Source organism: Mesoplodon densirostris, chromosome 11, assembly GCF_025265405.1.
Source record: "Mesoplodon densirostris isolate mMesDen1 chromosome 11, mMesDen1 primary haplotype, whole genome shotgun sequence".
Classification (NCBI taxonomy): domain Eukaryota; kingdom Metazoa; phylum Chordata; class Mammalia; order Artiodactyla; family Ziphiidae; genus Mesoplodon; species Mesoplodon densirostris.
In genome coordinates, this window is record NC_082671.1 from 31,553,776 (window position 1) to 31,571,733 (window position 17,958).

Consider the following 17,958-nt stretch of genomic DNA (forward strand, 5'->3'; position numbering starts at 1 on the left):
TAGGAACCTTGGACAGCTCCCTGCTGCCTACAGAATGAAGCCCAAAGGTCCTGTTTTGACAAATGACTGCTTACATGGTGGACAGAAGAGTCATTTCATCCCTAACACATACCTATGTTCTGGCCCCTCTAAAGTAACAAGCCTTGTTCATTTATGCCTCTTTTGTGCCTCCACATCTTTGTACTGGTTGTTTTCCTTGACTTGAAAGCTTTCCCCTCCTTCCCCACTCGGCTTTATCCAAAAAGGAAATTCCTACCCACCCTTCTAGACCCCCACTAATTTTTCACTTTCTCTGAAATGCCTTTCGGGACTGTTCCCTCCCCTTTGCTCCTCTGATACTCTGCACACACACACCCTTACAGCCCTAAACACATTCTTTCATAATTATTTATGTTTCTAACTCCCCTGCCAGAATGGGAGAGGCTTTAAAAAAACAGCTGCTACATTTTATTCATCTTTGAATCCGCTGCACCTCCCTGCTAGCATTGCACATAAATGTTTGCTGAATGAATTGGTTGAAAGTACTTTGGTAAAAATGGAACACATTATTCCCCCAATTTTTTAGACCTCTGTGGCTGAAATCTCATCTCTTTGCCCTCTCTCTCTGCATACATTTTGGCAGCTACCACGGGTCTCAGGAGGGCCAGTTATTCAAAGGCAACTAACAAAGTGCCTGCTATTTGTAAACCCTCTGGGCTAGATTTAGAGATTGCCTTTCTTAGCTCTGACAGCTCTCCTTTGAGCATTCATTCACTCTAAGAAGCATTTCTCTCCCAAATGTCTGGAGTCCTATAAGTAACCTCTGTTTACCCTGAAAACACTTTCAGGGATGCTGAAAGGAGCTAAAAAAAGAAAAAAACAATGTAGTGACCCAGCCGGGTACCCAGCTGGTCAGTAAGCCTCTGTCCCCTAGGAAGAGAAGGGGGCTTCGGAGACTCTGCTCTAATCCCCGCCCACTTCTGTCACCATCAGCTACTTTACTGCTCTCTGCTCCCCAGTGAAGACCTTCGTAGCCCATTATCCATTAATCACAAGACTTCAGGTAAAACAGCATGATAAGCAAAGTGATAACCTCGGTGGCCTAAGGAACAGTGGTCTTTAGCGTTCCTGGACCCAATTTACTCTCAAGTAAAGTAAGCCCTGACCACTTTCCAATGTGGCAGTCTCCATCCAGCCCAGCTTTACAGTATGGGTACTCACGGTTCCGGGGTGTAGAGGGGGTCCGAGCCATGGCGGATGTACTGAGTACAGTGGAACACTCTGTAGGCCAGTCCTGCCAGAAAGTCTCGAGGACTCAGGTATCCAGCCACTGGTCTCACCGTGAAGCCAGACCTTTCTAAAGAGGCAACAGAAAGAGTCAACTAAATATTAACCCGACAGGACTTGATGGTCCAAGCAGGGCTTCCTATTATTTATAAGGTTGTTTTAGAAACAAAGTAATCAACGTCCTAAAACTCTTGACAATTGAATGACATACACTGTTAACAGCTATCGTGTTTGTGTCTTCGGATGACTAAAATACACTCACGAATGATGGTTTCCAGGGGAATAAGACATTCAATAACATGGAAAGGCAAAAAAAACTTTAAGGATTTAAATTCAGAGGCCAAATTAGGATAAGAAAGCTCAAATACACAGGAGAAGAATACAATCTAAAGTGATGTAAACTAAATTTTTGGTGGTGAGCACAAGGTAGTGTACATAGAAGTAGAAATATAAGGTTGTACATGTGAAACTTATATAATATTCTAAACCAATGTGACCTCAATAAGAATTTTTTTTAAATACATCAGATGCAAAAGACTACACATTTTGTGATTCTATTTATATGATGTCCAGAGGAGGAATATCTATAGATAGAAAGCAAATCAGTGGTTGCCCAGGGCTAGGGGTAGGAACAAGGATTGACCATAAAGGGGCAAAAGAAAACTTTTTGCAGTGATGGAAATGTTGTAAAACTGAATTGCTGTGATGGTTACACAACTCGATAAATTTACTAGCATCACTGAATTGTACAGATACAGTGGGTAAATTTTATGTTATGTAAACTATACCTCAATGAATGAAGCTGCCAAAATACATAAATAAATAAATAAATAAAGTGATGCTTACTACAGATTATCTGTTATCTTTCTAAAGACACACCTAGATAGGGATTCTTTCTGCGTGTATGTGGTCAGTGAACACAAAGCTAATTCACCCCCTTGACTGGCATCCTGGAATCAGTCCACATGACAGCTTTCTATTGTCAAAACCACCTAACCCCTTCATTCCACGTTGCAATACACCATTTCTGTGATATTATGAAAACAATTATATTAATTACCACAGTTTGAAAAGGTACACTAAAGCTCTGCATGCTTTGTTGTTTTATGGTAAGAGGAAAAAAACAAAATAAGCAGAATACAATAAAATCTCTGAAATCAGCCTAGACTGCTAACCCAGTTAATGACTGCTTAATACTTCCTGCTCATGAAGGCCCAGAAAATTTCAACAGGAGGGGCTCTTCTGATATCAGCACTGTAAAGCCCCCCATTCTGAAAAATTCAGCTCATTAAAAGAGCATCTCAGAATGGTTAGAAATGGTTTTGAAAGATAAAAACCAATTAAGCGTATAAAACAAGTCTACTCTGGGATTCTGGGTACCTACAAGGAAATAACCCTGTTCTCACGCCTCCTCAGACCTGTAATTCTAACAGTGTTCAGTTCATTCCAAAAGTTCTCAGGTGGATTGATTGTTCTCCACTGAAAATCAAAAAGATAAGTGTATTTTTTTTCTTTTTGAATTTTATGTCAATTAAGCCAGTATCCCACATGTGGGATACAGGGGGCGCATCCTTTAGTTTAATAGTTATGTATTTTATTTTCTTATAAATTTAAAAATAGGGGCTTCCCTGGTGGCGCAGTGGTTGAGAGTCCGCCTGCCGATGCAGGGGACATGTGTTCGTGCCCCGGTCCGGGAAGATCCCACATGCCGTGGAGCAGCTGGGCCCGTGAGCCATGGCCGCTGAGCCTGCATGTCCGGAGCCTGTGCTCCACAACGGGAGAGGCCACAACAGTGACAGGCCCGCGTACCGTAAAAAAATAATTAAAATAAATAAATAAATAAATAAATATAAATAAATAAAAATATATATGTATCTATCACATCAAGAAATTTGAATTTGTGACTACCATTGCTTAAAAGTTTCCTATTAAAATAAATTTGGTATTTTAAAAGTGAGTCAATTAAAAGAAATAAAAATACACACATTTACATTGTGCTTGCTGTGTACCAATGAATGATGCAAACTGAGTGCCCAGTACCCAGTTCATCAAAGGTGTGAAAATCAATAACAATAATAGTAGTAATAGTAACTAAAACTCTGCTATGCTTAATGTGTGTCAAGCAATAACTTTAGGGCTTTAAGGTATATCAATTAGTTTCCCCTCCCAACACTGTAAGGTAGATAAAATTATTATCTCTGTTTGCCAAGAGGAAACTGAGGCACAGAGAAGTTAAGGTAATTCATCTATCTAAGGTCGCACAGCCAGGAACCGGCAGAGCCGTGACTCAACCCCAGGCGTTCTGCATCCAGAATCTGTACTGTACTATACTGCCCCTCATAAAAACATTAAGTTGGGTGACAGATATGGCAAAACTTATGAGATGGTAATCTAATTCCTGGGGTTTGAGAAACAAAGCAGTAAAAAGCATCCCCACATAGGAATAATCAAGACCATGGTAAATATATAATATGCACATAACTCCATGGGAAACAAAGAGGGACAGGCCAGAGGCAGGGTCGTTAGGGAGAATATAATCTAGTTAAACAACGGCATAAGGCATTATGCATTGAGGCGCTAATTAAATGACACTGATCACTGGTCCTCAATCTCTTTCTCTCGGTAACAAGTATCATGGATGACATCCACGCATGGGGCCCTCTCATCATGCTAAGTGTGGTTCTCAGTGGACCAGCTGTCAGGCCATGCCTACCTCTCTCCTGATACACACATGAGCTAGGATGAAACTGTGGTGGCTCTTATGATGAGGATTCATAAAGAAGGCAGGACTTGCTCTGAGCCTTGAAGAACAGGTAGAATCTGAGCAGGTGAAGGAATGACTTTTCTAGCAAGGCACAGAGCCTAAGCAGTGGTATGAAGACCCACAGCTAGAACTGAGGGTTTGTGCGGTGCAGTCATAGCAGCAGACACACTTGGAAAGCTGAGTCAGGGCCTGAGCAGTTCAGAACTTGCGTGTACAAACCAGAGGCCAGCAAACTATGGCCTGTAGTCCAAATCCGGGTTGCCGCCTGTTTGTGTATACCTGTGAGCTAAGAATAGTTTTTACAATTTTTTTGGCCACGCTGCACGGCTGGTGGGATCTCAGTTCCCTGACCAGGGATTTCATCCAGGGCCATGGCAATGAAAGCCCGGAATCCTAACTAACTACTAGGCCACCAGGGAACTCCCTTTACTTTTTTTTTTTTTTTTTTTTTCCGGTACGCGGGCCTCTCACTGTTGTGGCCTCTCCCGTTGCGGAGCACAGGCCCTGGAAGTGCAGGCTCAGCGGCCATGGTTCACAGGCCCAGCTGCTCCACGGCATGTGGGATCTTCCCGGAGCAGGGCATGAACCCATGTCCCCTGCATCGGCAGGTGGACTCTCAACCACTGCGCCACCAGGGAAGCCCTCCCTTTACATTTTTTAATGGTCACATTTAAACGGTTATAATAAGTACCTACCTAATAGCCTCGATTTTGCCTCTTGGCCCACAAAGTCTAAAATATTTACTATCTATCTGGCCTTTTACAAAAAAATAAAAAGTTTGCCAACCCCAGTAAAATCAAAGGGGAGCCACTGGGGCTTCCCTGGTGGCGCAGCGGTTGAGAATCTGCCTGCTAACGCAAGGGACTCGGGTTCGAGCCCTGGTCTGGGAAGATCCCACATGACGCGGAGCAACTAGGCCCGTGAGCCACAACTACTGAGCCTGCGCGTCTGGAGCCTGTGCTCCGCAACAAGAGAGGCCGCGACAGTGAGAGGCCCGCGCACCGCGATGAAGAGTGGCCCCCGCTTGCCACGACTAGAGAAAGCCCTCGCACAGAAACGAAGACCCAACGCAGCAAAAATAAATAAATAACTTAATAAACTCCTACCCCCGACATCTTCTTTAAAAAATAAATTAATTAATTAATTAATTTTAAAAAAGTGGGGGAGCCACTGATAGCTTCTGAGCAGAGATGTCAGGAACGAAGAGATGCTTTAGGAAGCTTCATCCGGAAACAGCGGGCAGGCGAGTAGAGGGGAGAAGAAACAGATGTCAAGGATACGGTGATGGGGACCTCAGTGTGGATGGTAGCAGCGGAATGGAAAGAAAAGGACAGGTTCACCATGGGTCACAAAGCTAGAAGTGGCAATACCTGGGGACTGGGGTAAGCTCAGTCCTAATTAGGCCCTCCTAATAAGCCCCTACCCTAATGCTCTGAACCTGGGAATATGTTCCTTTAGATGGCAAAATGGACTTTACAGATGTGCTTAAGTTAAGGGTCTTGAGCTGGGGAGATCATCCTAGATTATCTAGGTGGGGCTGATATAATCACAAGCATTCTTATAAGAGAGAGGCAGGAGGGTCAGAGTCAGAGGACATGTGACAGTGGAAGCAAAGGCTGGAGTGAGGTAAGGGAGGAGCCACGAGGCAAGGCATGTGGTAGACTCTAGAAGCTGAAAAGGCAAGGGAACAGAAGCCTTCAGAAAGAACACAGCCTTGCCAACTCCTTGATTTTAGACTTCTAATCTCCAGAACTGTAAGATAATACATTCATGTTAAGTCACCAAGTTTGCGGTAATGTGTTACAGCTGAATAAGAAGCTTATACGAAGGCTGATAAAGTGTGGCAGGGAGGCGAGCAGGGGTAGGACTTCAGAGGAGGAGTGTAACCGAGCAGAACCCTATGAGGGGGCTTCCCTGGTGGCGCAGTGGTTGGGAATCGCCTGCCAATGCAGGGGACACGGGTTCGAGCCCTGGTCCGGGAAGATCCCACATGCCGCGGAGCAACTAAGCCCGTGCGCCACAACTACTGAGCCTGTGCTCTAGAGCCTGCAAGCCACAACTACTGAAGCTCGCGCACCTAGAGCCCGTGCTCCACAACAAGAGAAGCCACCGCAGTGAGAAGCCCGCGCACCGCAACGAAGAGTAGCCCCCGCTCACCGCAACTAGAGAAAAGCCCGTGCGCAGCAACGAAGACCCAACGCAGCCAAAAATTAATTAAATTTAAAAAAAAGAATAACTTTAATCAGAAGTGAGAAAATGCAGAAAGAAAGGAAAACGGTCAAGCAAGACAAAATAATAATACCTTAGCCATTAAACAAAGTCAAGGACCTTTAGTTCTTCCTCAAGGACTATATAGATAATATTCTGAGCCACGTCCTTTGAGCTGTTTTGCAGATACTGAAACCCACACCAGGTGGAAGAAGTTAACTGTATGCTGCCCACAAGCTCTAGACCCCAGACCGGCTGGAGCCAGAAGGTTGATGCTGGCTCCCAATTACGTCCCCACCGACCAATCAGAAGAACGTCCCCGAGCCGACCACGCCCTGCTCCTTGAACACTGTTAGACTGCTCACTACCCCCTCCAGGGCAGGCACACAGTCTTCAGAGCATTAGCCCACTGTGGCCCCCTTTACCCGGCAAAGCAATAAACCTATTCTTTTCTACTTCACCCCAAACCCTGTCTCCGCGTTTCTATTCAGCACCAGTGAACAGAGGCCAAGTTTCGGCAACAGGAATCCCTAGAGCCTGATGAGTCTAGAGAATCTATCATCGCCGATAGAAACAGGGAAGACAGGTGAGGAAGGGAGTTCCAGGGAAAGAGGTAGGCGGCAAGGCTTTAGCTTTTAGAACTGTTGTGCTTGAAATGGGGAAGAGAGAAAAGAGCAGAACCCGAGGACTTACCCGCAGCGAAGGACACAGAAGGAAGTGCGGCCACTGTAAAACTTCACCTCCACCCCCATCCCCGCAGAAGCCTGAAGTTTTCCCAGTTGCTGTCCCAGGAGGGTCAGTGAGGAGAGTGACCACACAGAGAACGTGGACACCAGGGGACTCTGCTTCACCTCGCTTCCTGCTCTCACCCCAGCACTACTGTTCCGGGCACGATTTATACTTTACAATAGCGATCTGATTCACTGACTGACCTCCTCCCCAGAGGAAAGTCACTACACTCGACATTATCCGTGATATTTCTTCATCCAGTACATAATTCTTAGCAAAGCAAATACAAAGCTACCTTTGAGATCATTCCATGCCTATGTAGCCCAACAGAGTCGTTCCTGGATCAGAAAAAGCTCAAAGCTGAACTTGCAAATGTCGGTTGGGGTTTGCTGTATAAAACAGCCCACCAGAGAGACCTCACCAAGGCCCTGGGCTGGGTGACGAGCTGAGTCCATCTCCCCGCTCAGAGGCCCTGCTGTGCTTCCCACAGGTGGCCCAGGTAACTGTTGGTGCAGTGCTCCTCTTTTTAAATCAAAGGGAGCTCTTATTTGGAAAAAGGGCGTTGCTGGCACGTGTGTCCTTAGACGGCCCGTGAGGATGGGGGGTAGGAAGAGAGAGCCCGTGTGAAGCTTACCTTTCAGAAAAACCGAGACGTCTTCAAGTTGGGGCACGTTGTCCTCCCTGTAGCCACAGTATTTAGTCAGCAGAGGGAAGTTTTTCAAATACTCCCGGCAAGCATGAGTAGGATAGAGTTTGGAGAGCTCTCGGAACACAACGCCCCAAGTTTTAGTTTCTTCCTCTGTGTACTCCACTCTGGGGATGGGCTGACCACTAGGCAGGAGAGAAGAGAAACGAATGATTCTAGCTCTGGGTCACTGGGCTAAGTGTTTTCTCACCTTCATACCTATGTGAGTCAGATTCCTGTAAAGTGGGACGCCTGAGTGTCCGAAAGGATCCCACGAAGTGTTACTTTTTGAAGCAAATGCTAACCTTCTAATTTTGTGTATGTGTTTAAACTTTCATATAAATGATTTAAGTTATGTCTTCACACATCCTTATGGACATTTGATAAGATTTTTGTTCTGACACTGGGATCAGTAACGAGTTAAGAGTTCCGGGTTGGAAGGAACTGGTTTAGGTCCAAAGCTGTGCTCTGAGAACCTTTTCTGCAATCACCTGACAACAGTAATAAATGGATGTTGTCTTTTGAAAATAAAATTGCCTGTGGGTCCTCTTTGTCCTTTGCAGGGAACTCACCCCAATCTCCTAGTGTCATTTTGAGGTTATTTGTTCAGTGAGAGAAATGTCTGGGAAATACTAAAAGCCTAGGCCAAACTTAAGCAAGAGTTTTGCAAACTGCAAAATAGGAACATTTATTATACATCATGCTGAGAAGTGCACACATTAAGCCCTGTCAGTTAGGAGAGAGGTCAGCAAACTTTTTCCATAAAGGTCTAAAAAGTAAATATTTTAAGCTTGTGTGCCATACAGTCTCTATCAAAACTGCCCAGGTCTGCCACTATATCTTGAAAACAGCCACAGATAATATGTAAACACATGAACATAGCTATGTTCTAATAAAACTTGCATTACAAAAACAGACCAGATTCAGCCTGTAAGTCATAGCGAGCCGATGCCTGGTTTGGAATATTGAGAGGCAGCCCTGGACTGGGGTGGTCAGGGAGAGCTTCCTCGGAGAAGGCACAACTTAAGCCGAGACTTGTTGGCCAGGTAGGATCTGCAGGTGCCCTGACAGAAAGAAAGGTGAGTTTAAAAATGCTCTTCTAACAGCAGCCAGCAGCCATGAGCAGGGACCATAGCTCCTGAGGCCACGAGAGGTCAGGAGAAAGGAGGGAATATGTACACGTGCTTTTGCAAACTATGGCTTGAAGAGCCAGAATCTGAATTTAGCCTCTGATTAAGAAACCTATCCTGAAAGTGAAAACTTCTCATGACCTGCTCGACAGCAGCCCCCCACTGCCCTCCCTGGCCACTTGTCACAGATTCTGCCCCTGCAGTCAGCAAAGACCCACACAACATATGGAAGTCCAATATATACACATACACCTAGGGATTCTGCCCCTGTGAGCTATGTAATGCAGTAACCCAGCCTGCACAGGCAGCAACTGGCCCTCAGGGCTGCTGCAGCCTCAGGCACCTTCAGCAAGTTGGGGTCATTCAGAAGCACCCCCTTAGGTAGAAAAAAGGGCAGGAGGACAGTAACAAGAGCAGGCTCATAAGCAGAGCCCTGTCCCCAGCCCTCTGCATACTTCCAAGTATTCTTACCGAAATCTTTTCTGTTGAAGGTTCAGGTCTAAATGTGATTCCTACCTGCCTCAAATTATTTTTACTGAAAAAAATTAACTGCGGTACGTGAGGGATGAGGGAACAACACACACTGAAGAAAAAAACAGAAATTAACATTTATTTTCTCTAAGTACCAAGACTAGGGCTTATGACAAACCCAATTAGAACAAGATTAGCTTGTTTAAATATGACTGTTGATAACAACTAAAAAATTACAACCCGACAAGTATTTGCTGAGAAGATCAAGACTGTTAAGGCTTAACCTCTGTGATGAATTTAGAAGAAAGCTTGAAATGGAAAGATAAAAATAGAAAGGATGTAAGGAAATAAAAACATGAATCGTCTGCCTCTGATACCAGAAAATTCAACAAAATCAACTTGAGTCGGGGAAGCCAATAAAGCTGATAAGGGCTGTGAACAATCAGGTGGAAAGCAATGAGGCTGAAACAATAAATGAAATACTGAGAAGCCATTTGAAAAGAATCATTAGGTCAAACTTTTCCCTTCGATATCCGTCTGCAAATATGCAGTGTTTCAAAGGGGAACTGACTGTAGCCAACAGGAAGCTGCAGAAGAAAGACAAGTGTGAGTCTGGGTAGGGAAAAGGAGTTATACAGACCTTTCTCCACTTACACTGGGGTTACCTTGTGATAAACCCAATGTAAGTTGAAAATATCATCAGTCGACAATGCCTTTAATACACCTAACATACCAAACATCATGGCTCAGCCTAGCCTACCTTAAACGTACCCAGAACACTTACATTAGCCTACAGCTGGGCAGACTCATCTAACACAAAGCCTATTTTATAATAAAGTGGTGAATATCTCATGTACTTTATGGAATACTGTACTGAAAGTGAAAAACAGAATGGTTGCCTAGCTACAGAATGATTGTAGGTGTATTGGTTGTTTACCCTGGCGATTGAGGGGGGGCTGACCATGGCTCCCTGCCACGGTTCAGCATCACAAGAGAGAATTACACCGCATATTGCACTGAAAAAAAAAGATCAAAATTCAAAATTCGAAGTACGGTTTCTACTGAACGCATTTCATTTTCACACCATGGCAAAGTGGAATCACCCTAAGTCGGGCCTGTCAGTACGTACCTGTTACTTAATAATGAATTCCTAGCATCACAACCTTGGGAATACAAATGACCACGCATACAGTCTCATCTGTTTCCACTTGTCTGTTCTGCCTGGGTAACTAATGAGCCTGCTCTTTAAGTTAATAGCTGGTGCAGTGCCCCGCAGCTACCCTGTATTGGTCAGTCTGACTGGTCACGCCAAGATATTTCTCACACCGCTCTGACCCCCATATCCCGGGTAACTATTTAAGGTAAATGTTTAAAAATCAACTTCACACAAAGTAAAGGCTACTTTTTTTTTTTTTTTTTTTTTTTTTTTTTGCGGTATGTGGGCCTCTCACTGTTGTGGCCCCTCCCGTTGCAGAGCACAGGCTCTGGACGCGCAGGCTCAGCAGCCATGGCTCATGGGCCCAGCCTCTCCACGGCATGTGGGATCTTCCCGGACCGGGGCATGAACCCGTGTCCCCTGCATCGGCAGGCGAACTCTCAACCACTGCGCCACCAGGGAAGCCCAAGGCTACTTTTATCCATTTAACTTCTGTTAAAAAATATCCCAAATACAGAAAAAATAAGAAATTTCCCACTTTTCCATGCAGTTAATAAAGGTATATAATAATAGCTCATCTTTGAGAACTTACTATTGGCCAGACCCTTTTTTAAAGTTAAGTGTTTTTATATAACTTAGCCCATTTGATTCTCACAACTCCATTGAGGTAGATCCCCCCATTTTAGAGATAAGGATATTAAGGCTCAGAGAAACTAAGCCATTTGACTAAACTCATGGTGCCAAGCTTAAAACCCAGTCTGTCAGGCTCAGGACCGGCTGTGGTCTTAACTGATTAGTGTACACCAATGAAATAAAAAATGTATCCCAGGCACCAGCTTATTTTCACATACCAAATTAAAATAAGGCTTATAGGGGCCTCCCTGGTGGCACAAGTGGTTGAGAGTCCGCCTGCCGATGCAGGGGATACGGGTTCGTGCCCCGGTCTGGGAGGATCCCATATGCCGCGGAGCGGCTGGGCCCGTGAGCCATGGCCGCTGAGCCTGCGCGTCCGGAGCCTGCGCGTCCGGAGCCTGTGCTCCGCAACGGGGGAGGCCACGACAGTGAGAGGCCCGCATACCGCAAAAAAAAAAATAATAATAAAATAAGGCTTATAGGTATATGTAGTTATATATAGAAAATCTCATATACAATCATGTAATCATGATACTCGCATATATTTGTATAGATCACATAAAATACTTTCATATTTATTCACTCATTTAACCTTCTCAGTAAGACCGGTAGGTAGTGCTTGGGGCACCAGGAACACAGGGACACCTATTTTTTTTAAAACTTTGAGATTTGACATTTGGAAAAATAAAAATTGTCATGAGAAAAATCAAAATGTGCTGCACTTCTCTGTCCTTGTTATGGGTTAGTGGGTTTTTTGTGAATTATAAATGAGAAGAATGACAGAGGGGTGTCCTGATCTTTCTAGGGCTTAGGACATATACCCACATATCATTATGCATCTATCTCTGAGTACATGTCATAACATGTATGTAATAAGCATCATATCCCAGTGCCCTAAAACTCTGCTCTGGCCTACAACTAAAGTCACTTAAGTACTCCACGTTCTAGAGAAAGCTCTCAGCAGTTGGAGCCAACCATCTCCCTGCAGGGCATTTGAAGAGGCGGCAGAAATGGCTCTACCGCCAACAAACCCCCCTCGTACTACCCTTCCCACCCCACTCCCAAACTTCACCTACCAGTCCAACAGGGAATCAGACATGCAGGACTGTGGGGAAGGCTGGTGTGAGAAGGAAAGGCCCCGTTCCTTCTCCTTCCCTAAGGGAGGAGGGCAGGCTGCGCCACAAGAATCACTTGTAAGGACTGCAGGCGCCCTCAAGAAGTAGGGTCTGGCCTCTCCTTTCCCATCTGGACGCTTGCATGGCAGCAGGATGCCCTGCTCCCCCTGGTGCTGTCACCAGACTGGAGCAATAGAGACGGGCCCTGGGAGAGCGTCTGGAAGCCCAGGAGTAGGGCGTGCTATGGGGGAGATGAGGGGACCCTTGACAGGTGTCCTCTGAAACTTGAGGTTTGTGTGAACATGGAGCCTGATGCCCAGTGAAATCTAGAAATTCCCATGGGACCCAATGTGGTGTGCCTGGGAGGAAGATGGGGAAGCCCCACCCAATCCAGGACTGCTCAGTTCTCAGGAGGTAGAAGAATGCTCCAGGGGTTCCCCTCATCCCTGGAGAGGAAGCACTAAAGGCCAGGTGCATGAGGGGTACCCAAGTTACGATGTGGCCAACCTGGAGAAAAGGATGATGTTGTGAGCACTGAAAGGCCAAGGAAGGACAGGAAGCTTATCTGCAGGGGTGGAAGTGGAGGAAATGGTCTTACCCCAAGAAGACTACACACAACACTATGCAGAGACCATTTCAACAGAGACCACCGCATCAGAAAGAACCTGTCCAAACCAGGGTGAGAGTGGCCAGAGGCCTGCCCACACCTGACATTCTAACGATCCTGCAAAAAGCCCTCAGCCTCCTCTCAGCTCCCAACTCCAGAGGAACTAGGTCCTAGAAGAGAGAAGGAAAGGTATCTCAGAACCATACACACACACACACACACACACACACACACACACACACACACACACACACACACACACACTCCAAAGAACTGAGGAGGAGGAGAATACACTTTGAATCAAATTTAAGATTAATCTTTTTTTAAATGAATGGGACTAGGTCTTAAATACCCCAATGAGAAGAGTCTCATAATAATAATTGAAAATAAAAGGAAAATGAAAGGAAATTAATTGAAAATGATTGGAAATAATTGAAATAATAATTGAAAATGAAAGGAAATTAGTTGTTGCTAAGGAACTTGCTTCCCAGCAGGAAAGTAAGATTCAACACAATACAGTGGAAAGCAGTGAGTAGGGAAAATAAAACCATTTTACGTTGGTATAAACCCCAACAAGATGAGACTCCTCAACAAACTAATTACAAGTGAATATTATCACTAGATCTCTAGGAAATCTCCCCCACTTATATGGAATTAGTTGGGCTTCCGGAATTCTTAACACCCACCAAAATTATTATTCACAGATTCCTAATTTACTGGAGAAAAACAGATGTGACTTTCAGCAGTTTCCACTCAGTGCAGATTCTGCCCTCTTGCCAAAGAATGGCAAACTAAGACTTTACAAACACGACAGGGAACCATTGCTCAGTGAAGACAGTACAAGGAAAAGGGCTGAAACCTTCACTGTCAGGATTTAGCTTGACAATAGGAAAAGCTTCCTGGTGCAATATGTGACTAAGAGATGACTAAGAACTTTCTCTGGAAATACTGAAGACTGTGGGAGGCATCTTTCTGCCTGTAAGGTTAAATCCCACTCTTCCTAGAGGCAGGACGATGATTCTGAAAAACCTGCGCATTCCCTGCAGAGAGGAGAAAGTAGAAAGTGCATAGACAAACCTAACCGGGGGCAGGTACCGATAGAGTTACTCTATGTTAAGTCCTGAGCTCGTTAGAACAATGCTGTTTAACAAACACATTTTTACACTGAAATCCAGGGACATAAACCCCACTGGGGCTGAAACTATGGGAGTTCTCTCTCCAGCCAGATGAATAAGCAATAATGCTTTTGTTTTAATTATTTGTTTGATCTTCTCCTCCAGCAGGTCCAACAGCAAGCTCCTTTTCTTATACATATTTTTTTAATTTGGGGAATTGGAAAACCTTTGATTATGGTGGTACAGCCTGGCTACCTCCTGGAGTCCTTGCTGCTAGAATTCCTAATGTGAGATGCAGTTTCTCTGCTTGTGTTATCTTTAAAGGAACTCCAGTGTGGAGAAGCAATTCCCCTATTCAGTGGAGGAAGACGAGACAGGCTGAAGTTGATAGTATTTACATCAAGATGGCAAGACTGACTGAATCACAGTGCAGACTGTGTCCTTTGGAAACAGTTGGATTTCCTCAGTGGCAAGGACTAAACAGAGCAGAAGGGAAACCGAGAATTGGTTGAGGGGGGACCAGTGAATCTCGTAGAAACAGTTAGGAATGAACTCATTTTCTATTTTATTTCATTACTTGTTCCTCCGAGCTGGAGATGCCTCACTTATTCAAGACCTGTTTATCTGCCTGGACTAAACCGTCCCTTTCATCTCCGCCTCATCTTTTCTCTCCTCTTCCCCACCTTAGGCATTTCTCTTGTGATTGACACTTCTACCTGGGGGTGCCGAAGGGAAATGAGAACAGGAAATATGTAAAAATCCACCATCTTTGCAACTCATTAGCAATTAGCGGCTCCTCTAAGGGTTTGGACAAAGCCTTCGGAGAACGATTATTGGAACATGAAGGCAGGAGGTCTCTGTCCTTCCTGGAATTATGAGATGTGTGTGCTGCACTCCTCAATGGGCATACCCTGAATTCTGCATCATTTCCAGGGAGCTATCTATAATTCACCCTCTCTCCTCATTCAAGAAAGCACATAAGAATACAGAAAAGTGAGACTGACATTATTCCAACATTATTCTAAGAATAATCTTGATTTTGATCTAATGTAATTTTAAAAAGGAAACATTCATCATTCACAAAACTTAATTATTAATTATTACCCAGCATTTGTTATACTTCTAACAACTGAGGTGACACACCAATGTGCAGAAATTTCAATCAGTACTGAGTACTGACTCTCACCCATAGCCAGTGACATAATGTCACCTAGTACTATGCTGGCTGGTACCCCCTTCATAAATAGTATCATCTGCAGCCAGGTGACACCAGAGTAGAGCCATATAGTCAATAAGTGTTCCACAATATGACGGCTGATGCCTTTGAGACCGGAAAAAAATGTTGCTACAAGCCAAAAAAAAAAAAATCCTCAGTAGAGTGCATGAATTCCGTTAAAGTTTAACCAGAAAGCAAATGCCATTTTTTTTTTTTTTTTTTTTTTTTTTTTTTGCGGTACGCGGGCCTCTCACTGCTGTGGCCTCTTCCATTGCGGGGCGCAGGCTCCAGACGCACAGGCTCAGCGGCCATGGCTCACAGGCCCAGCCGCTCCGCGCCATGTGGGATCTTCCCGGACCGGAGCACGAACCCGTGTCCCCTGCATCGGCAGGCGGACTCTCAACCACTGCGCCACCAGGGAAGCCCGCAAATGCCATTTTTATCTACTGATTTTTAAGAGTCAGTGAGAAAAGTCTAAGGCTCTTGAATTTGATAAAATTACACTTCAGAATTCAGACCATAGAGGACACTCAATAACTTTATGATAAAATACTATCAGTATACTGTATGTAATTATACCTCAATAAAGCTGATTAAAAAAAAAATACTACCAGTAATACTCAGGGGAAAAAATAAGTAAAATATCTAAAATTACTATTCTGCTAAATCTATCCCCCCATTACCATGTACACTCCTTGAAGACAGGGATTTTTGTTTGCTTTGTTCATTTTTATATCCCTGCCCCGCAGAATTAAGCCTAGAACAGATAGGTGTTCAATAAATAATATTCGTTAAATATGTAAATCAACCAATCAGACCAAAACAAGCCACGCACTTAAAGTTTGAGAAAAAAGTGTAGTTGTTTATCAGGAAGTCTGGCAGATAGGCATTTGTCTTACCTCATCCCTACCTCATGTACTTTAATTGCTATGGAAAAAGCAACTCTAAGACTGAGATTTTAAGAAGTTTTCTGGTAACTTCCAATTAACCTTATGTCCTGCTTACTTTACGGGTAGGGGTTTCTCTTTTCTAATTTTCTCACTCAGGTTTTCTAGGTATTGTCACCCAACATACTTGTACCCAAAATTTTCACCTGGAAAGAAAGCGGCCTATGCAAACCCAAAGGGACATAAATAAACACAGAGATGTTTCCTTGGCTAGATATCTTAATGAGTGAACACTCAAAGCCACAGGCACGATGATTAAATGCTATTTTTCAAAAAGGAAACTCACAAACCAAATCTTGAGTTATACCAAGATTTGAAACCGTTCAAGTCATCTGACATTAAGTGGCTTGATAAGGGGTTCATTTGATGAGGAGATTGGGCAGACTGGGACAGCTAAATTACACAAGAAAGAAAACTGTAAAGGCACAAACTCATTTTCAGTAAGTCCCCTAGGCTAGTCAGGTAAAGAGCATTTGTGATCACATATTTTATTTGCTTTTGCAAATAAGTTTTGCACACATGAATTTTCATAAATGAGTCTATGGGCCCTAAGGAACTTTCAGATGGTAGCAAACAGAAACGTTAGTTTGTTTTGTTCACATTGTTAATATTGGTGCTGCCTTTACAAGAGACATAATGAAAATAAACTACTGCACCTAGGGAGCCTCAGGGAGGGGGAAGATTTAACTCCTGGAAATTATTTGTTTTTATTTGTCCTGTGCACCCCAGGATAGGGCTTCTCACCATTTTCTCACCTTGCAGAAAGCCCTTGTCACATTCTAGAGGAGTGATTTTCTTCTGCCAAAACTACCATGAAATTAAATATGAACAGCAGCAACAGTGGGTCTAACACCCACCAACACGTGCATGCTCAACATATACAAGGGGAACGCAATCCAGAAAAGAACTAAAAGTTAAGAGCAGCCAACAATCTCAGGCCACTAGGATGAAGGGACACAGGCTAGGGTCTCCAAGAACTCCAAGTTCAATCCCATATACCTTGCATCTTGATCAACAGGGACCAAATGTTGCTGACCACTGGGCCCTGATCTCCCTCTTTCGGCAGTAGATGAGGGAATGCAGTTATTCTACAGTTCATAGGCCTAATAATAGCATCCATTCATCCATCCATCTAACTGTAGCAAATAACAATAATATAATAGCACATGACATGGATTTTGTCATATAATGCTCACCTTATACAGCAATTAAATGACTGTTTATGGTTGAGACTAAGGCTTATAGACATAGTCATCTATCCAAGATCAAACAGCTAGTAAGTGGTATAGCAGGTACTTGGATTCAGGAAGCCTAGCTCTAGAGACCCCACTCTAAACCAACACACCTCAGAGCAAGGTCTTGAGTACCTAGCATTGAGTTTGGCCTCTGTTTCCTCATTTGAAACTGAGGGAAGTAAGACAACCACACAACACAGAGTATCAGATGAGACATCATCTGCAAAGTGCCAGGGACAATGCCTAGTACCTAACAGGTACTCGATATAGTTGGTTCACTTCCCCCAGGTGTATAGAAACGAAAAAAAAAAAAAAATTTCATCACTTCCTTGCAGGGTCGGGAATAGGTCTGGAGATAAAAAACCACATTCTTCCGTATAAATCCATTCACCTCTGAGACATTACTTGTGAAAGTAATTTTAATCCTTCATGCTTGTGGAAATCATTTCAAAGTAAAAATACTCACACCTCATTCTCCGTGAAAGACATTAGAATTTGGTGCAGCTTGTCCTTGTCAGTAAGGCGTATTGTGTTAATGTTTTCCACAGCTGTGGGAGCCGTGCTATAATCAGACAACATCCTACTGAGGCATTGACGCACATCTAAAAAACCCACCAAGCCCCGAAAATGGAACAGAGAAACCTTTTCCAAATCAATTTTCCCTTTTGTCTTTCTTTGCAA

At 43.9% G+C, this 17,958-nt stretch overlaps 1 protein-coding gene across 1 annotated transcript in view; it reads right to left on the minus strand.

The window, feature by feature from the left end:
- TPH2 (tryptophan hydroxylase 2) overlaps positions 1-17,958 on the minus strand; it is a 96,673-nt gene that overhangs the window by 58,817 nt on the left and 19,898 nt on the right. The window contains exons 6-7 of the mRNA XM_060111783.1: positions 7,602-7,798; positions 1,201-1,336 (exon numbers count right to left, since the gene is read on the minus strand). Of these exons, the coding sequence (XP_059967766.1) occupies positions 1,201-1,336; positions 7,602-7,798 (333 nt within the window). The remainder of the gene's footprint in view (positions 1-1,200; positions 1,337-7,601; positions 7,799-17,958) is intronic.